At 30.7% G+C, this 21334-nt stretch overlaps 3 protein-coding genes and 1 long non-coding RNA gene across 6 annotated transcripts; 2 read left to right on the forward strand and 2 right to left on the reverse strand.

Moving 5' to 3' along the window:
- Positions 1–5016: 5016 nt before the first annotated feature.
- On the forward strand, positions 5017–5850 carry LOC110651869 (probable carboxylesterase 5). Its single transcript, XM_021807335.2, has one exon. The coding sequence runs from the start codon at positions 5017–5019 to the stop codon at positions 5848–5850; it is 834 nt and encodes a 277-aa protein (XP_021663027.2).
- A 420-nt stretch (positions 5851–6270) lies between these two features.
- LOC110651865 (uncharacterized) lies at positions 6271–8133 on the forward strand. 2 transcript variants are annotated; one of them, XM_058129161.1, is made up of 5 exons: positions 6271–6603; positions 6938–7013; positions 7155–7336; positions 7439–7511; positions 7593–8133. In XM_058129161.1, the coding sequence occupies exons 1-5, from the start codon at positions 6484–6486 to the stop codon at positions 7748–7750; spliced, it is 609 nt and encodes a 202-aa protein (XP_057985144.1). In that variant the 5' UTR covers positions 6271–6483; the 3' UTR covers positions 7751–8133. The 2 variants fall into 2 exon arrangements, with proteins under 2 accessions (XP_057985144.1, XP_057985143.1); XM_058129160.1 differs by having other exon boundaries at positions 6276–6603; positions 6941–7013.
- On the reverse strand, positions 7977–15072 carry LOC110651867 (uncharacterized). Of its 2 annotated transcripts, none has more exons than XM_021807333.2 (6): positions 14846–15072; positions 14731–14762; positions 12550–12741; positions 11534–11584; positions 8491–8555; positions 7977–8399 (listed from the first exon to the last, which is right to left on the reverse strand). In XM_021807333.2, the coding sequence occupies exons 1-6, from the start codon at positions 14920–14922 to the stop codon at positions 8361–8363; spliced, it is 456 nt and encodes a 151-aa protein (XP_021663025.2). In that variant the 5' UTR covers positions 14923–15072; the 3' UTR covers positions 7977–8360. The 2 variants fall into 2 exon arrangements, with proteins under 2 accessions (XP_021663025.2, XP_021663024.2); XM_021807332.2 differs by having other exon boundaries at positions 7977–8412; positions 14846–15071.
- LOC110651868 (uncharacterized) lies at positions 11027–11482 on the reverse strand. Its single transcript, XR_002494270.2, has 2 exons — positions 11359–11482; positions 11027–11264 (listed from the first exon to the last, which is right to left on the reverse strand). It is a non-coding gene; the product is annotated as an uncharacterized LOC110651868 (long non-coding RNA).
- Positions 15073–21334: the final 6262 nt, after the last annotated feature.

The raw sequence follows: 21334 nt of genomic DNA on the forward strand, positions 1-21334 counted from the left end.
AGTGGAGCGCTCCGGTACTCTCGGTTTTCTCGTGGGGTTCACGGTTTGCGAGAAATCTAGCCCAAAAGTCAAAATGGGCTAAAACTTTCCGGACAAAAGTTGGACAAACTGCTCATGGATTTAGGTGTTCTTTGTGTCTATGGAAAGCTCTCGAGGTGTAGATGGTGTTTGACACAAGATCCGGCCCAATCGGTGGCCGGATCGGTCGAATTTCAGCCGGGAAGGTGAAGCGTCACGCTCGAGTAGAGGAGGCGTTCGCGTGCGATTTCCGGCCACCTGGGACGACGGCTGGCTGTGGGGAGGCACCGGGGCAGCGCGCCGGAGAGGTAGGGAGGCTGGGGAGACGGTGGCGCGGCCTGGGGGTGAGGGAGGAGAGAGAAAACGGGAAGGGAAGGAGGAGAGGTCGAGCGCACAATGGAGAAGAAGGAAGAAAAAGAAAATGGCCAGTCCGATTCGACCGTTCCGATCCGGTCAAGTTCGATTCGTCCGATTCGATTTAGAATACAAAATTTTGAATTTTTACTCTACCTTGGGACCGAAAACGAGGCCTAAAAATTTCAGAAAAATTCTAGAAAACTCAGAAAAATTCGTAGACTCCAAATATATTTTTTGTTTTGCCACATGGTCTTTAAATTAATTTTTAAAAATCATCAAAGTTTTATATTTTTGGGAAATCAAACCTGATTTTGAAAATCCAAAAAATTTTAAATAATTTCCTAAAATTTAAATAAAATAAAAATATTAATATTACTCATAAAATAATACATTTGAAATTTGGGGTGTTACAAATCAGCTCTCATATATGTACTGTTTGAACAGTATTGGGTGTGTGAGTGGTCCAAATTGCCTTTTCACTGTTATAATGTGATTTTTATGAAATTTATGATGATGTTGCATTCCATTCCTTAGAATGCATTAGCTTTATGTAGCTATAGAAATTGTGGTTAAAATTAGTATTTTATTCTCTGAGTCACTCCTGTTCATCTATTTTTTTCTTTCAGGCTACAGGAGGATTTCTTGTTGTCACTAACCTGCTTTTCTCCTTCGCAGGTCGATTAGTAATATCTGATGTATTTTGTACAATTGAGTTAAATTTTAGACTCCGCATGTGTCAGGAGTATTTTAATTAATTTGGGTCTGTAATATAATATTGTGTTGAATTTGTAAGAATATTAAATGCATGCATGACTGGATTTGATGAGGGAGCTGAGCTCCCATTGGATTTTAGGATATTATGAGTATGTGGAGGGTGAGCTGAGCTCCCCAAATTATTATATATTGTGTTTACAGGTCGGGTAAGTCAAAAACTTCCCATTGAATGATCCATTTTATGGTCGGATTATGTCCGGTTGAATTCTTGAAATTGGGCTCAAATGGGCCTTAGGATTGGGTTGAGGAATAGTTAGACTTACTATGGGTCTAGGGGGCTTTAGCGCCCAGGTCCTAGTGCCGGTCCGGCCCATAGGTTGGGTCGTGACAGTATTACTATTTTATTTATCTTACATTAAGAGATATTATTGAATAAAATAGCAAATCAATTGAGATTAGATTTAACATAAGATGATAAGTGTTAAATAATTTTTTTTAATTTAAATAAAGACGGATTAAGAAAATTATTATCTATTTTCCACATTATTTTCTTAATTTAAAATTAATCAAAAGGAAAAAAAAATTCTCTTTCAAATCTATTTCTTGAGTTTTCATTCTATGAAGGCATTTGATTTGACTTATAGATTGGTTAAACCTATTTATAATTAAAAAATTATAAGTAGATTAGCGTTTGGTTTCACTTATAAGTTAAAAAATTATTCAGAATAAATCAAAAGTCACTCCTTACTAATAACTTATCTGCTTATTTTAAAATTATGTTTTGATTAAGTAAAAGACTATATTATCTCGATAACTTTTTAAAATATCAATATTATCATCATTTTAATAATCGCAAAACTTAATGATATATCTTTTTTTTGTCATTTTGATAAATTAAGCTACTTTTAAGTACCTTTTAACTAAATACTTAAATTATTTAAAATTTAATTTTAAATAATTTTATCAAATAATTATTTATTTATTTTTAAATTAATTTATAAAAAAAATATATTTTAAATTAAAAATCAAATGTAAATAGTCAAATCAAATACTCTATAAATCTAAGTTATCATTGTAGAAGAGGTAAATGAATCAAATTGAATGGGTTTGAGTTTGAATTTGGATCATTTCATATTACATATTAATATTTTTTTTTTCTTTTGGCAGATATAAATTCAGTTATTTTGAGTTCCGAGTTGATTTGATTCACCTATGGAATTGCTAAAACGATTTCGAATCAATTTGGGGATTGTAAATAGTTTTTCAAAAAAATTGATTATTTAAAATTTTCATATCAAAATTCGAATTGACCATGTTAACTTAAACAGGTTAGCTATGGATCGGATTATATAAATTGTCAAACTAATCTTTAATTTTATGGATCATTCGGATTTTATATGAATTAAAAAACTGCAACTGTTTGATTTAATTCCAGGCTAAAGTGCTAAACCGGATTTTTCATTTAAAAAAATTTAAACCGTTGAATTTAAACTGAATTAGATTAAATCAAAATTAAAACTTTAGAGATTTAAGGGTTGATTCCAAACTGGTTCCAAAAGCTAAAATTTAAAGTAATTTATTATTTGGTCAATGAGTTTTGATTGATATTATAATTTGATCTTTGTATTTTTAAAATTGAATAATTTAGTCCCTTATTTATATTTTCGTCAAAATTAAAAGTCCTTTTATCCAATATTATCATTAGTTTAAGTGAAAAGATAAATATATCTTTTACTAAATTAAGGAAAATTTATTGATATTACAACTTGATCACTGTATTTTAAAAATTGAAAATTTGATAACTAATGAAATTATTAGAATTTGTTTTACTTTTTCTTATTAACTTTGTTTTTATTAAAATTTTTTCTTGAATTCTTTTTATAGAACAAAAAGAATAAATTTATTGGGTAATTATCATATATGGTCACTGAATTTCATGAGTATTTTTATTGAAGTTACTGAATTTTAATTTCTTTCATAAAACTTACTAAATTTTAATTTAATTTCATAAAAGTCACTATTACCTGAAATTAAAAGTTTTTATGTTAATTTGCTAACCTGTCAATTATTTTGTAAATAAAATTATATAACTTGTAGTTGTTGAAGAAGAAGAAGAAACAAAAAAAAAAAAAGGGAGAGATTTGATGGTGAGAATGGCAGCATGGATGCGTTTTTATGCATCTTATTTTCTTGCTTTTTTTTAAGAAATTAATAAAATAGTTAACAGTAAATTAACCTAAAAATCTTTAATTTCGATCACAGTAATTTTTATAAAATCAAATTGAAATTCAATTACTTTTGTGAAATAAATTAAAATTTGATGACTTTTATGAAACACTCGAAAAGTTGAGTAATCGAGTGTGATATTTACTCTAATTTATTTGATAATAATTAATTTTAATTTAAGATAAATATAAGTGAGGGGCTAAATCATTTAATTTTTAAATATATAGAGACTAAATCATAATATGATCAAACTCTAAGAATCAAATAGTAAATTTTTCTTAATTAAATAAAGATATATTTATTTTTTTACTTAAATTAATAGCAATATTTTAACATAATAGCCTCTAATTTTAACAAAAGTATAAGTGATGATTAAAATTATTTAATTTTTAAAATATAATATCAATTTATGATATTAATCAAAATTCAAGTACCAAATAGTAACCATAAAATTTAAATTGATATGTTTATTGATGATCTATCCATGCTAATGGGTGATAGACATGAAAAACATGTAGATAAGTGAGAAGCAGGCCAGGTGGCGGACCAAAGTTTATCATGATACAATAGTCTATTGAGTTTCAGAACTTGAAACTATTTTTCTGAATAAAAGTATCATTTTATATATTATTAAGAAAAATAGTTTGAAAAAAATTGTTTTGTTATTTTAATATTCTTATGACTAAAATTGATCAAATTTAATTTTTAATTATTTTTTAACACTCTCTAATTAGTATATTTAAAAAAATAAGTTTTTTAACAGCAGTTTCAACGAATGCTAGACAGGCTTATATTACTTTTACCATGTGATTACAACATTATTTGTGGAGTTCCTCCTCACTTATCACTACTTACTACCACTAACAGCAGTGAGTTTTGCTTTTTGTTGAGCTTGATAAAGACATGTTGAAAGAGATTGGGAGCAGAAGTGATGGAAAAAGAATTTGGATCCCACTTCCACCCAAATTATTTCATGCTTGTGAGATTTATATTTTAAGAAGTAACTGAAAATTTGAGAATGTAAAATATCACGAGTCGGTTTCGGGTTAGAATCGCCAATTTGATCGGCCTCATAGTTCAAGCTAATTTTGATTTGAAATGATTTCAATTTAAAATAATTTTAATTTAATACGGTTTCAGTTCATGTTATTATCAAATTATAATAAATTTTTATATATTTATTTAGTTTCTTTAACTTTTAATGTAAAGTAATAAAAGTGAGCCAAATTTAGAACCATATAAATTTTTGAAAAAAAAATTTTAAACAGGTCGATTTTGGTTCAAAAGTGCCGGTTTATTTGAACCAGGCAATTTTGGGTTAGTATCTGTTGAAGTTCAAGAAATCATAACCGACTCCCGATACCCCGATTTTAGACCGATTCATAAGTCAAAACCATTGACGCAGATTGATTTCAGATTTGACTTGAGCCACTTCCAATGTGATTCACAATTCAAACCGGTCCGTGGCCGGATCTAACACGGAGTATTCTATAATTAGCGCTCGCTCCCATTTACAACAAAGGAAATTTCCTTAACAAATTCGATACAGCCCACCACTTCACCAGGATAAACTTTCTGGTTTTCTTTCTAGCTAGATCTTGTAGCCACAATAACCAATGGAGCCGAACCCCATGGAACTTCTCCCCATTTATCCGTGTATACGAAGATGGTCGAGTGGAAAGACTACACGGCACAGAAATAATGCCACCCTCCATCGACCATGAAGCTGGAGTCCAAACCAAAGATACCCTTTTCTTCCAAGAACATACCCTCTCTGGTCGTCTCTTCCTCCCCATATCCACTAACCAGAATCAAAAACTCCCTCTCATTATATACATCCATGGTGGAGCATTTTGTGTTCAGACTCCTTTCTCTCCTACTTACTATGGCCATCTGGCTTCCTTGGTAAAAAATGGTAACGTACTAGTGGTAGTGATTCCTTACAGAAAAGCCCCAGAACACCCTCTCCCTATTGCATATGATGATGCTTGTGATGCAGTTAAATGGGTAGCTTCTCATGTGAATAGAGATGGTCCTGAAACTTGGATTAATCAGCACGCAGATTTTGAGAAGATGTTCTTAGTGGGTGACAGTGCTGGTGCTAATATTACACACAATGTGGGAATTAGATTTGGGCTTGATGAAGGGCTACTTGGGGTTAAAATTGCTGGAATGGTTTTGGTTCATCCCTTTTTTGGCAAAAGTGATGATCAAAGAAGCAAATTGTTGGAATTCTTGTTCCCAACATTGGAAGGGACAAGTGACCCCAGAATCAACCCAGTTGGTGCTGGGGTGGATCTGAGGAAGCTGGGGTTTCTAAGCAAGATTCTTGTATGTGTTGCTGGAGCAGATCAGAAGTATAAGGATAGGGGAGTGAGTTACTATGAGGCAGTGAAGAACAGTGGGTGGGGTGGAGTTGTGGAGATTGTGGAGACTGAAGGAGAGGACCATGGGTTTCATTTGTTTAACCCCTACTGTGATAGAGCTAAGAGATTAACAGAGCAGATTGTTTCCTTCATAAATCAACAATCCTAGGTTCATTTATTTGATTTTATGTTTGAATTTTGCTTCTTGTTTGATGATCAACCCCACTGTTCAAACTGAATCATTATCTTGTGGTGATATATATGATTATATTTTCTGTATTTTTATTATTTTACTATTATTTTATAAGCAATTTGTAAATAAATAAATAAATATATATATATATACATATATGATCAATCCACTGTTCAAAATCAAGAACCCGTAATCCATATTAAAAATATAAATAAATAAATTATATAATTCCAGTGAAAACAGGGGACAGAAGCTGATAGGCAACGGATGGTGGACCACCAAGAAATATAAAATTTACTTATTTTTTTTTATTTCTATAATTTATGAAATTTATGTTTGTCCAGAGAGGAAAAGAAAAAATAATAATAATTATAAGAAATCAGTGGCATATATTTTACCAGGCTGTGTGTGGATCAGAGTACTATCTCTCTCCTCTTGAGTGCTTCTCTTTCATTCTGAGTTCATCAGCTCTCTCTCCCTGATTTTCTTCTCATATTGTATACATGTATATATAATTGCAAAGAATTTAGAAAATAGAAAAATGATTGGTTATTGAAAAAGAAAAATAATTTGGAAAAAGTTATAAGTTGTTATCAAAATCTTTCTTGAATGAACTCAATATTTAATAACATGGCAACTCGAGGTGGAGCTATGGGAGTTTCGAGCTTCCCTTCAACACCTTCATGTTTTTGCAGGAATGGCAGAACCACCTGCTCAACCCTCTCTTTGGTATGTAAATATTTTTTCCATCATTAATTACACGCAAAACATTTATTATGTGTTTTTTCTTTTGAATTTAGCTGCTCAAATATTGGAAAAATCCTGTTGTGTATATGTTAGCCAAATAATTCTTGAATTATCCATCTGGGGTTGGGTTTGGATTGTTGAAATGAATGTCAGTGATGCAGATAAAGAACACTGATAAGAGTTAGTTATGTTCAAGTTGGAATCAAAGCTAAGTTTATTCAATTAGATTTTTCCCCCCTTTTTACATAGAATTTGGAGGTTTTTTTGAATTTTTTTTCCTTGCTAAATAATCTGCATCATCTATAAATGTGAGCAGCAGATTGCTAGCAAGTCAGCAACCTCAAGAAGAAGTATCACCTGTTCTGCTGTGCAAGAATCATCTACTTCCACAGGTAACTTTTCACATTCTTGCTATATATATATACACCATTGATTTTGCTGCCTGTGGCTGTGGAACTTCTAGTTAGTTAGAAGTGATCAGGTTTTAAAACCATGCATTAATTAACCATTTTTGTTTATTTTGGGTTCACTAGTTGAAGAGAAGAAGGTGAAGAAAGTTGAAGAGACGGCACCAGCAAAGCCTAAATCTGCAGGAAAGGCTCCTGCCAAAGCACTCCCTCAGTTGATGGAAGAAGATGTGATTCCTTCATTAAAAGCGATTCTTGAAGCTGAACAAGATATCACTGAACTTGAGTTATCTTTCCAAGACAACAGAGTAAGTCTTGTGATTTTGTCACTACTGATTATTGACTTGCTCCTCACCGTGTCACCAAATCAACCAAAGTTTCTCATTTCCTTTTTGCATTAAAAATAACAGTTGGATGGATACTTTAAAAAGAAGGGCAACCCTTACTCATTTTGGGCATTCTTCCCCAGTGGAAACCTAACAGGCAATTGCTCTTTTACCAGTTCCAACTATACCTTACTGCTATCATTATTATTATAATTAATCCCATTTTTATTGGTGACAGGTCCAAAAGGGTTTTCTCTATCCTCCTATGGCTCGGGAGCAAGCACTGTCGAACCTTTTCTGGTTGATGAGAAGAAAATCACGGCAAAACATGTAGTATTCTGGGTGGAAAAGCGTTTGGCAGCTCAAGGAATCATTCCAGTGTGGAAAGAACAATAATGAATTACAGGCATTAAGTTACTCAAATTCATTCCAAGTGACGTAACATGATCATCCATTGTATTGCATTTTTGCTCAATGGTTATGATATAACATAATGTTTATTAAGGCAAAAAGACTGATAATCTTTTTGGTCACATCATGGATCAACATCATCAATGTAAATTTCATCAAAATTCTTGAATGGTGAATTTACCATCCTTGCATCATTTGCTCTTTCATCACATTTTCTAAGGATAGAGGTACCAATTTAATAAATTCAATAAAATATAACAGGAGAGATTGATTTTTGTTCTTACGCAGAACAAACTCTATAACATAAATCACAAGACTACATTTAAGGTGCATAACCTTTGTCAATAAATCACTCAAAAAAAAAAAAAGGAAGTAGCAAGTTCTGGGTTTTAATTAACACAACAGAACAGGTAACCCAGAGTCCGGAGCACCATCGCTCCAAGCACTACACCAGTTTCAGATTCAGACGGCATTCATCCTTAAGTAGAGATGTATGACTGCTAGCTGTTGGACAGCATTCATCCTTAAGTAGAGATGTAAGACTGCTAGTTGTTGGAATTGGCACTGGCATTCCGAATAGCACGGCGAAGTTCACTTAAGAAGTCCATCTGTGAACCAGAAGAGGGACCACCACCTGGAGAAATTAACTGGAAAGCAATCCAGCAGCATATCATGAGAGAATGAGAGAGGGGGAAGGATGATGTTGCAGGGGAAGATTTGCTCACCTGATGAGGAGGTCTTAAGTTTCCCCATGCTGATGCACTACTTCCTGAATACATAACCGGCCTTTCTGAATAATGGAAACCATAAATTAAAAGAAAGATATGTACAAATATATATGTAACACATATTAGAATTATATATAATTCACTGGATTTGTCACATATTGGAATATCCCATGATTCAGGAGGAGCATTGAAATCCTTAATTTATGGTATCATCACATGTATTGTATCCTTCATTATAAGTATGGACTCCTGCATTGTGTAATCAAATGTAAAGTACATGAAAATGCAATCTTTGTGGTTCTTCCCTTCTCTTTCCTTTCCTATTTATTCTCTTTCTAAAAACTTAACATGGTATCAAAGCCCTAAAAATTCCAGGCCTCCTCTTCTTATTCTTCCCTTAAAAATTCTGAGATTATTCTTATTATTCTCCTCTTCTTCTTTAAAACCTAGGCTTGAAATCCCTGCTCTTTCTTCCTTCCAAAGCTGTGGGTTAGTCTCAAAGCTATCTCCCTCCTGCTTTTGAGTCCCAAAGCTGTGGGTTTTAGTCCCAAGTTATTTTTCTTATGTATTCTTCTTCTTCAATTCAGCTTTGGGTAAATTGGGTTTGAATCCCAAAAGCAATTTTTCTCCCAAATTTTCTTTCGTCATGAATCTTACAGGAGAATCATCCATCTTCAAACATTAGTAGTTTATTTAAAAAAAAAAAAGCAGCTTGATGATGAATTCATAACTTCAAGAGAAATCACATCAAAGGGGAGAGTTAAAATTGATGAGGTTTTACTTAATTCATGGGAATTGTCTCATATTGGAAAATCCCATGATTCAAGAGGAGTGTTGAAATTCTCCTTTAATTTATGGGTCATCAAAAGTCGGTAGTTTAGGAATAATTTATGGTATATGTATTGTATCCTCCATTATAAATATGGACTCATGTATTGTGTAACCAAAATGTGAAGTGAATGAAAATATAGTCTTTGTGGTTATTCCCTTCTCCTTTTCTCCTTATTCTCTTTCTAAGAACTTAACATGTTAAGCTTTAGAAAGAGAATAAGAAAAAAGAGAGGAAGGAAGGGAGAAACAACACAAAGGCTACATGTTTCATTTGCATCACTTGTTTACATGCATATTTATAATGGAACATAGTTCCATAAATTATTCTTAAACTATTGACTTTTGGTGATTCCATAAATTAGGGGGCACTGTTATTAAAGGCGCACCCGAGGCACGCCTCAGGCCCATCGCCTGAGACACCCAAAGGCGAGCGACCTACAGGAGGCGCACCCAGGCGAGCCCAGGCGCACCAAGGCATCAAGCGCGCTTAGAGCCCAGTCATAAACACTCGCGTTTTTTTTTTCTTCCCACATGTAGACAACAGCCACAAAACAAAAAGAAGAAGAAGAAAAAGACATTAAAGACAACAAAAAAAGGCCTTAAAATAGAAGAAGAAGAAGAAGAAGAAGAAGTTGTTGTTGAAGACAATGCGTACTTGGCTGCCTGCTAATGAAATGTAGGCTGCTGCTAAGTAGGGGGCTTTTATTGGTGTGGCATGTACTAATATTATTTAAATGGGCTGATTTTAATGGATTGACGGTTATTGGGCTAAACTTAATTTAGAGATAATATATTTTATTAATACTTTTTTACATGTATTTTTTTAATTTTATTTTTCATAAATAAAAATAAATATAAATTATAGTTATAAAATTCAATTTAAATTATTTTAAATTATGTTTAGGTAGATATTCCTAAATTAAACCTATAATTAAAATTAAAATTATAATGCAATAAAAATTAAAATTATTATTTTAATATTATATTTGATTTAAAATAAAATTAATATAATAAATTTTAATGATAATTTTCAATAATATATATAATTTAATTAAAATAATGGTGGTTAATATATTTTCATATGATTACTAATATAATAATTAAATTTATGGTGCTTATTTTTAATGAATTTATTATATAATTTATTTTTAATGAATTTTTCATACTTTTGCGCCTCACCTCGCTCAGGCGCACACCTACGCTTGCGCCTTGCGCCCAGGCTCTAGGACTCCCTAGCGCCTTAGTGTGCCATGAGCCTTTAATAACCATGTTAAAGAGACAACTCATCCCCTAAATTAAGGAGCAATCTTCTCCTTAAATTAAGGAAAATCTCATTAATTCTAACAATAGCTTAATTGTAATCTGAAAATATACATGGTTTTTTCAATGTTAATTTTCATGTCCATGATAATGAATATTGCAATAGCTTGTAGAAAGTCACCAAATGGAAAAGAACCGAAAAGTGTATACTTTGCTATGCTGCTGCCGCCTATGCATTCACAAGCATTTAAAACGTGACTGAGTTTTACTATGCATCAGAAGAAAAGAGTCCAACAACCGAGGAAAGAGGGAAAAGGACCACCAAATTAGAAAAACAAACCAATCCAGTAAACCACAACCAGAAGGTCACAGATGATAGGCCCAAAAATTATAGCAAGACATTAATGAAATCCACAATAAATGTCTGCAAAAGATGTCAATCTGAAAAAAGAGAATTTTGGCTCAATGTGAACTTTACCAGCATCTACTCATAAATTATACAACACCAATTCAAACACCTTAAAATGCAGTGAATATCAATAAGACATCGGTGCAACACTATATGTACCATGCAGCTGTAACACATTTCTGCATTAGTTTTTACTAGAACAAAACAAACTAGCTTTCTGTTTCTTTATTCTTGCAGTCTAGCTTGGAGATCTTACAGGCTATAAATGTAGCTGCAATAAAATATATCCCAACATTTTTGAACCTTATATAGATCACTGCCTTTAGAATCACTATAACAGTGCCCAGAATTCATTAAAATTATACCTCTCATTATGTCAATGAAACTTGATTCTCATGCACAAGCAAACAAGCACCACACAGAGCCACTGCACTCACACAAGCTAGTAGTACTAGTTCCAAAATAAAAAGTGCCCATATCATCAAGAAACCAGTCAAATCAGCAACAGAATAAAAGACTTCCATGGTAAATTCCACTCACCAGATAAATCTATGGATACATCATTGTAGTTATGCATTGCCAGTGCCCAGCCTGCACTTAAAATAACATAAAGGTAAACAGGTCACACCATACCTTGCATGGGCCCTTGCACTTCTAAAATAACCCAAGCATTATCCTATATAATCAATTAAGTAACCAAAACAGAAACAAATTTGAACTTCTTCTTTGCTTTATGCATTAGTTTTGCTCACACTCCACACCCACTAAAATACATAACAAACAACCAAAGACTTCAAATAAGTGCAATTACCAGAGTAGTCATCAAATAAGTGAAATTTTCTGTGGATTTGAAATAAATAAGATTAACAGGAAACCACAAAGTATACAAGTGACATCAATCCAATTCATCCTGATCCTAAAAAATTGGTGGGTCAAATCCATTAACACCATTTTAATATTCTACTGTGTCAGAAAACATGCTTTTCTACCCATCTAAATACCATATTTGAAATATTAAAGGAGAAAAAGTGATCTCTCAGGCATTGGGAAAATATTTAAGTTGGTCCAAACAAGAAACTTTCACAAAATTTAGTAACCAGAACTAAATAATTTCACTCCTTTTAAGACAATTGACTCAATTGTTCGTTGAGGAAGAGGATAGCAATGTGATGTTTAAAATAAGACCACTTTAAAAAGGTTCCTAAAAAGCACCATCCGATCACTTATATGAATAATGAAAGAACCTACCTCCAAGAAATAAAACTTATACTTTGAGCACAATTATGATATATCTGTCAAGGGACTAAGTGACCAGCAAAAATAAAAAGTCAAAATTATTTTGCACTGTGAATCACATCAAGTGTTCAATTTCGCTCCAGGGTGACCATGTTATTTTAGTTGTTATATAGATTGTTACTCCAAAAATTTAGCTGTTATTATGCTATTGATAAAAAATTAATAATAATAATAATAAATAAATAAAAGCAACAAGGTAATCAATATTATTGCTTGGAGACCACAAGCAATCCTTTAAAGCAACTGCATTATGCACTTACGATCATTCAAAAGCTGGGAAGCCTCACTGCGACAGCAACCCTCTAAAGCTATTAAGCCTGGGCGAGAGTTCTCACTCAGGAGATTGCTGCTCCCTACATCACCTTGATCTATAATTGGAATATTTCTTGGAGAGGCATGCTGTTGATTCTTCTCCGCATCACTTGCATTAAGACTGCTTCGATCAAACCGGTCTGCAAAATGAAGACAACCTTAATCCCTTTATCATTTAGTGCCAAAGCAATAATAGACAGAAAAACATAAAGAACTTCTCCACTATTTTTATGCATCTGACAGCTTAACTGTTCAATACAAAGAAATTTAACATGTTTGGTAAGCATAACTGCAAACAGAATCTTTATTTTGGCTGCTAAAAACATTTATCGTAGTTTGAACCACAGTATGGGAATCCACATTGAATGATAGGAAGAGGAAGCATTTCATGCAATAAACAGCAATGCCACCAAACGAAAGTTGAGATAACAATCAAAATAGACATGTAATATTTAGTCCAAACAACCAGAAGTACCTTAACTGAGTACAATTTTTCAGGAATAAAGAAGCATAAAGAGAGAGCATAACAAAAATATTTAAAACCTCATATCACTCAATAAAAATTAATTCTTCAGAGCAATGGATTTGCTTCAAAACTACATGCCCAACAACTAACATAAACATGGCCTGAATTTAAAAATCAAGGAAAAGAAGGGGGGGAAGAGATGAAATGTGACAGAAATATATGATGAGTATATATGACCAACAAGTTGACATTTTACATTTTTGTCTCAAATTACTATTAGCAAAGAAAATGATATAAGCATCCAAAGCTTCAAAGTAGAATGCTTTTCATACAAGTCTTCTCAGCTGTCTTTATTTAATGCATTTTGAAAAATAATTATTTCCCATTTCATGAAGGAGTTCCTCCTGGACATTTAGAAGAATCTTACCCCTCCTAAGATGTCAACTTCACATTTTTACCACCTATCACAACTAATCTATACATGGCTATACCATCTCCTAAAAAATCCACCAATTTCCTCTGTAGCTTAAATCCCAAATCCCCACCAGCGAAATGGCAGTCAAAAACCTCATCTCAACTAAGAAAGTAAGTTAAATACAGTCCTTTTCAATGGCCACATAGCAATTCTTGACATATCTTTTCAGTGCAGTTAAATGCAAACTTGGTGACACAATTACCTAAGTAATAAGACGTGTCACACCAATAATCACGTCATCCTTAAGACACTCTAAAGAACACTAATTGCTTGTGTAATAAATGTTTTAATTCATAAGTCCTATGAATGTGATGCTAATGCACCAATAATGTTTTGACTTCTGACAGAATTATTCCTTTCGATCAAAAACTTTCTCTCTATTTTCTTTGCTAGCAAATATTAACAACCAAGTGGCACAAACATTTTACATAAAATTCAGCATTGTTCTTCTAAAAGCATATTTGACCTATTTGATCGATTTAATATACTGATGGAGTGCACATCAATCTTATTGGGACTAATAGAATACAATTAAACCCAACACAACCTGAATGCCAACACAGGTGGGTCTCGACTGCAAGGTCCTTTTCTTCCATTTTGCTTTGATAAGGGCATCACTTCCATAAGGAACTCAAAGAATAGATTTTAAAATTAAGAACAAATTGTTTAGTACAGTGCCATTGTCACTAATCGGATACTACAGGTTCTAAAAGTTTTTTTGAGAGAAAGCTGATATTTCCTTTTAGTTAGAGGATTCTTTTCATTTGACTCAGACACAAACAAGTTTGACACATATTGCTAGCGCTGATATGAAAGCAGTTTTCGTACAAGACAAATGAAAAGAAGAAACACTTTCATTATTATTTGCACTTAGTCCCTCTTTCACAATGATGATGATGATGATGATGATGATAAACAGAGAAAAGTGAAGACACCAAATGAATCGATAAACAATAATCTGTAGTTGGTACAAGCTTCATGTTAAAAAAAGAGCCATTTAAACATGATAAGCAAAAACAAGTCTTTTATCAGGAATTAAGCTAATGGAAGAGGCTTAATTCATACTGAATTTAGTTTAATAAAATTCCCTGATAAGCAAAATCATAAATGCATATCAACAATATTTCCTAACAAAAATCTACAATTTTTTCATAAATTAACAATTTGAAAAAGAAAAAAGAAAGAGACCTCCCGATTTGCGCCTGTTAAGAGAACGATTCCTGCAAATTTTGAAACAACAAGACCTTATTCCTGATCTTAGGGTCACGTAGCAAAGAAAATATAAAAAGCAAAGAAAACTTGCCTTTGATTGGGAGGAGCATAACGCTTGACGACGGCGGTGGAATCAGGCTGAGCTGCAGGTGTAGGGTTTTCCAGCATCTCTGCCTCTTTTCTCTCTCCTCCTCTCAACGGAGAGTCTACCGCCTCACCTGGTGTCCGGCCCTGGATTCTGGACTGGGTTCGATTCGATCCAGGAGCTCTGCGGGTTAGTCTATCCTTCACTCTACGCGCTTTGGAAAACCACTCGCTGTCATAAATTGCATTTTCATCCTAATTCTACTTTTCTTAATTGCTCTTTAACCCCTCTATCTCTATCTATTCTCCATCCATCTACTTTCCCAGACGCGGCACCGTTTAGTTTGTACGGAAACATTAATGGCACCAAGTTCGAAGTACCAAATAGGTTTGCCCATTTAAGGTTATAATAGCAGAAATTATACACTATACCTCATAATAAATCAATCATAGATTGATAATTAAGTGAAAAAAATAGTTATAATTAAAAAAAAAAACTGTTTTTATTCATAAGTAAAATTGAATTTAGTGAAATTTACTTCTATTTATTTGTCAATATATCTAGTTTTCATTTTAAGTAGGTTGTCTTCATTCTCATGGCAATAGAACGTAAGAGTTTTTCAAAAAAAATAAAATTGAAAATTTTTATTTAATAAAAAAATATAAATATAAATTATAAAATATCATATTATCATAATTTTACATAAAAAATTTAAAATAAATTATTTATATAAAATATAATAATTATTATTTTAATTTAAATTATATGATCATGTTGATAGAGCATTTGAGTTGATCATTCGATGAAAAACATACTCCACTCAGTAGCAATCTACTACTCTTGCAATTGATAAAATAATAAAACCTCATTAAAGGAGTAAATATTAAATTCTTATAGAAGATGAGATAACAAATGCTTTCAAAAGATAAGACAAAACTCAGATGATCTGAAAACAAACACATATATGTTTCAAATGATTACAAATATGAAGATTATTGAGAAAAATATAAAATAAATATTAAAAAAATACAAAATGAAAAAGGAAATGGCAACAATTGATGATCACTTTGAATGTGAATGAAAGAGAGGCAAATAAAAGTAAGGATAGATAAGTAATTTACATATTCTTATTTGAAAAATGGTGAATTATAAAAGGTAACTAAGGTAAGTTTTACTCTTTTTTACTTATTAAATATCAATTTTTAAAAAAAACAAATAAGAAGTGAGGGCTATAACTATTTTATTTTTTATATTTTTTAAAATTTTCATTAATTCACATTTTTTCAAATATAAAAAAATATACACTACATATCTTTATCTTTTCATTAATTCACTTATTTATAAATATAATTTTTTTTATTATAACCCTTTAGCTTTGTCGCTCTTATCATTCCATTAATTACTTTTCAAAAAAAGTTATTTATTAAATTTAATTTAAATATAATTTTAGAGTAAATTAAAACTAATTTATATTGCATATTATTTTAAATTAAAATACTAATTTTATAAAAAAAAATTATTCATTTATTTTTCAAGTTAAAATTTTGATTGCCTAAACTAATCGATTTCAAATAGAATATTTGAATAATTGAGTTAACTCTTAATTGAATTTATTTTTTCTAATTATTTGAATTTAAATTATTTAAATTTTATATAAATTAAAACATATTACATGTTGCTAACGTTCCGAATTACCTAAGAATTATAACCAAAATATTCCCTTTCTACTAAGTTCTCTACAAGTTCAATTGCAGCGTTACTTTGTTTAGTTCATTCTCGCAAGTTACGGTTCATCAGATGACGCTTGGCTCAATTCATTATGGGATGATAGCGAGCGTACCTGACGAGCTTTATGGAGTTCACGATATTGAAGAGGGTCAAAGCGGTGAGTTGAGCGTGCTCAGGGGTTGATCATTCGGAATTTTATATTAATTATGAACAGCGTGCGTGTATGATTCATATGAAAATAAAGACCTTAATAAAATTATCATGATTTTAATAAGTGTCTATTCTCATTGTTGAGCTATATGTATATGTGTTTATCTATTGACAAAAAAAAAAGCGATGTATATATAATTATTTCTAGAATGATTATATCACTGTTGTTGATTAGGAATTAAATGGTTAGCCATGCTAATTGTAATGTTAGTGAAGTAATTTTGATGGATTCTATTTGCTTCTAATGCATGATTTACCTAGATTCTATCATTATCACTCTTGATTGATTTGCGGAATTTTTGGCAGTCTTCTTTCCTTTGGGGATATCTAATTTCTCCGACAACTAAAGGGTCTTTGTTTGATTGTTATGGTGGCAAGGTAGTCACGGGATGGGATGTCGCACTGTGGTCATTGCCGCCTTTCTTACTCCCTTCGCCGCTGAAACTTCTTTATGAGCTTTAAAGGCTATGCAAGTTATGCTTGGTATAGCAGAGGTGTGGCTCTTCCTTGCGTGAACTACATGGTAGCAAGGTATTTATGAGACTTAAATCCTGTTTGATAATGGCTGACATAGTGATGACTTAAATCGTGTGGCTGTCTACAACTTCTCCTGTTTGATGATGGCAACATATTTGTGCCATTTATAATTTTTTGGACTATTTGGATTCCTTTGGGTTTTGGATTGTCTACAAATCCAATTAAAGATATGCTGGGTTTAACCATTGAATATAATTAATAATTATTAATTAATAATTATAATTATTAATTAATAATTAATAATAATTAATTTATATTAAATATTTAATAAAATTATATTTAATTATTATTATTGATATATGAAATAATTAATAAGAGTATATATCATATAAATATTTTATTATTGAAATAAATATAAAATTATGAATTTATTATATTATATTATTTATTTTATTATTAAATTAAATATATAATTATTAAATTAATATATTATATCATTTATTACATTATTAAAATAAATATATAATTATTAATCTATTATATTATAGTATTTATTTTATTATTAAAATAAAAAAATAATTAAATTTTAAAAAAAATCATTAAATAACTTTAAAAATATAGATAAAATAATAAAGTAATTATTATTATTGATAAAAAAATTATAATTAATTTTAAGTCTTTAGATTTAAATAAATATTTTATATTTTATATTATTAATAAAAAATATTTTAACAAAATTAAAATGCTTAAAATTATAAATAAAAGAGATAAAAGTATTAATAATATTAATTTTCGTGTTAAATGAAAGAGGATAATATAATCAAAATAAAAAATAAAATCAAAATAGCTATCAACTTTATTTTTTTAAACTTATAAAATATTTTACTTTACCAACTTAGGTATCTATTAGCTATTAGCTACATCCAACAGGTAAACCAAACAACCTTTAAGTACTCTTATCGAAGTTTCTATATTTCAAAATGTATATCATAAGCAAGAATCGGAAATCTTTTTCAATGGAGGATTAAAAACAAATTACTGAAAAAAGTTGGTGACTGAATCTGCAGATCGCAGATTTGCCATTTGAAACATAAAATTTCTAAAACTCCGATTTAGGCGATTCTTTAACCGATGCAAGTTTGGTGGTGAAAAAAATGTATGTGGTAAAATGGAATTCCCATACAATGTTGAAGTAGTTGTTGAAGAAAATTTTTAGAAGTGCTTTTTTTGTGTATTTGAAGAGCTGGTTGTTCAAACATTGTCTCTATACGATCATGTGTCCTTACTTAGAGTAAGGTGTGGTGACATTTTTTAGTAGTAGAGCAAAATTTTTGAAGTATGTTTTAACCTATGTGACTTTCTGATTTCTTGCTCTTGGATGAATTGAGAGAGGTGTAGTTTGAGATTGATGTGATGATTGATGTTATGGTGTGTGGAAAATCATATCTATAGGCTGGCTGCTGAGATTTGAAAGAGTGAAAAGTGCTGCTTGCAAAAATTTTGCTGAAGCTTTGCTTATCTAGCCATATCAGCCTTGGGCGTGTTTGTTTTGAAGTTTGTAAAGAAGAAGGATGGCACTGGTTCTTATGTGATGATTAGCGATTAAATAAATTAAATAACAGATAGATATCGATTGCCATTGACAGTGCTTGACTTGACGGAAGGTCAGTGTGTTGCATGGTCTTGACTAAATTGATTTTGAGATCAGTTATTCGAAGAGTGAAGAGTTGAAAGTTTAAAAAAACTACAAACTAACTTATGAGAGTTATAGTTTTTTTTTTTTTGTTCCATTGTGCTAACTTTGGGTTGCGCTATTTTTATGGATCCCGATGAACAGCTGCTCACGCATCATACCTCTTGATTTTGATAGATATATATAGATGATTATTCTATTATAATGCGGAGGAAGAGAAGAGAATGTGATGCGCAACATCTTTGATTGTATTGGAGAGAAAAGAGATATATGCAAATAAAATAAATGTGAAATTTTGCTGAAGGAGATTTCCTTTTGGGGCAGCACATAGTATCGAAGAGGGCATCAAGGGAGATCAAGAAGATAGAATAGAATCCACAATTGGAGGCCCAAAAAAATGTCAAAGAGATTCGATTTTCTAGGTTTAGCTAGATGAATGCCCGCGAATGAATGATCAATCAAAAAAAAAAAGGAAAGGAAGAGGCAAGCAAAAAAGAATCTCAATCGAGGAGGATGAGTCTTCTTGCTACACACCAAGCGAATATATGTTTCCTAATGATGTCGATTTGCATTTTGTACACAGTAGTCTCCTTTGCCATGCACACACCGGTGGCACAAAAATGTATAGGGGCTAAAGGCATGTGCTTGTGTGATTGAATTGAGGCGGTTGGGGGGACACACTGCCTTTGATTTGAGTTTGCTTACAACAACAACTACCAATTAAGCATTGGGATGCCAGTCTCGCTTTCATTGGGCCATATGAGGTTACGGATTATTTAAGGGAAGAATTGTAACTCCCATTTTGTATAGCCTGGTATATTTATAACTCTCTAGAAAAACTCAATTTAGGCGATTCTTTCTCGGAGAAGTGTTGAGGTGTGCCAGTAGAAGAAAATCCCTTGTAGGGTATTTAATGAGTTATCGGGGTGTGAAGTTGTAGTTCATTAGGTATTCTACGAAATCATGTTATACACTGAAAATGATTGCAATTAAAGAACATTTTAATAAAGAATTTAATTTTCTTTATTTTTGAAACATTTTATTTCAAGTGAGATTCATATTTATAATTAAAAATTATTTTTAAATGAATGTTTAATGCTATATAAGCATTAATAGATGGTGTTAAAGAAAATTACAAGATGCTTTTTGTTATAAATTAAATTATACAACCTCACTTGAAAAGATGCCAAATAATAAGGTAATTTAGACATTTGTAAGAAAAAAAATTAAATTAAATTAAATTTTCACATAATTATATTTAATTTATATATTTTTTAAAATTAGTTATTTTAAATTAAAAAATTAATTTTTTTTATTTTAAATACAAAAATTGACAAAAAAATTAATTAAATTAAATTCTTATAACATTCTAATTTTCAAATATGGAAATTAGTTTGACAACAAGATTTAGTTATTATTATTATTGTTGTCTTATTTTCCTATATTCTCATGACATATTCTTGTCAACTCAATAATAACTAAATTAAAATGACAGTGAGTCATGCTATATAAATGAGTCTCATTAAAAAATATATTTTCCTAACCTTTAATTAATTGAATATTTAAAATAATTTACATATACTAAATTCAGAAATTAATTATTAAAATAATATAATTTTAAAAATTATTTACCATAATAATTATGTAAATTTTAAATTATTTATTAAAATAATGTATTACTCACAAAATTCGTCAGTTAAAATGATATTTCAATGTGTTGTCATCAATGATTTTACACAAAAAATGATAATTCAATTGACAGTTTTAAGAGCATTACACAATGTCTAGTGTATTATCACATCATATGACGGCAAAAAAATTACACAAAGAACACCATCTCAATTGAATATAAATAATATCAGATAATATAAATAATTTAATATATAAATAATGCAGGAGACTAAATCTATTTAAAAATCATTAGTAAGCTATAGACTAAGGAATTTTTTTTTATTTTTTTTAATTGATAAAGAGACGTGATAAAAATAAATGTTTATTATTTTTTTTTCTGTGAAACAACTTTTGTTGTCGTTAAATTATTAAAATTTATGGGTCATAGCACACACCCAAAAATAATAATTTAATTAATAAACTTTAATTTAATTATATTAGAATTATTTATAAATTTATGACATTAAAATGTGAATTCTAATAAAAAAACTCTCAATAAATAAGTTTAAAAATATTTAAGGCTATACTTTCTTATTGTTTTAGTATAGTGGCACCGATAGGCTCTGATTATTGTTCCATAAAATAATAATTCAAAAGATAAAATATAGTTTAATTTTAAATTTTAGTAAAATATAATTTAATTTAAAAAGTTAAAAACTAAAATATAATGAAAAATGTAAAATTTTATAATAATTATCAATTTGTTTTGCAGTTAA

This window comes from Hevea brasiliensis, chromosome 10 (genome assembly GCF_030052815.1).
Source record: "Hevea brasiliensis isolate MT/VB/25A 57/8 chromosome 10, ASM3005281v1, whole genome shotgun sequence".
Lineage (NCBI taxonomy): Eukaryota > Viridiplantae > Streptophyta > Magnoliopsida > Malpighiales > Euphorbiaceae > Hevea > Hevea brasiliensis.

Bases quoted from the DNA above. Each gene is read 5' to 3' on its own strand.
- LOC110651869 (XM_021807335.2), top strand. From the start codon at position 5,017: ATGCCACCCTCCATCGACCATGAAGCTGGAGTCCAAACCAAAGATACC.
- LOC110651865 (XM_058129161.1), top strand. From the start codon at position 6,484: ATGAACTCAATATTTAATAACATGGCAACTCGAGGTGGAGCTATGGGA. The intron at 7,014-7,154 runs GTAACTTTTCAC...TGGGTTCACTAG, and splicing joins AGAATCATCTACTTCCACAG to TTGAAGAGAAGAAGGTGAAG. The intron at 7,337-7,438 runs GTAAGTCTTGTG...TAAAAATAACAG, and splicing joins TATCTTTCCAAGACAACAGA to TTGGATGGATACTTTAAAAA.
- LOC110651867 (XM_021807332.2), bottom strand. From the start codon at position 14,922: ATGCTGGAAAACCCTACACCTGCAGCTCAGCCTGATTCCACCGCCGTC. The intron at 11,585-12,549 runs GTAAGTGCATAA...TTTTAAGTGCAG, and splicing joins TTCCCAGCTTTTGAATGATC to GCTGGGCACTGGCAATGCAT. The intron at 8,413-8,490 runs GTGAGCAAATCT...ATTGCTTTCCAG, and splicing joins ACTTAAGACCTCCTCATCAG to TTAATTTCTCCAGGTGGTGG.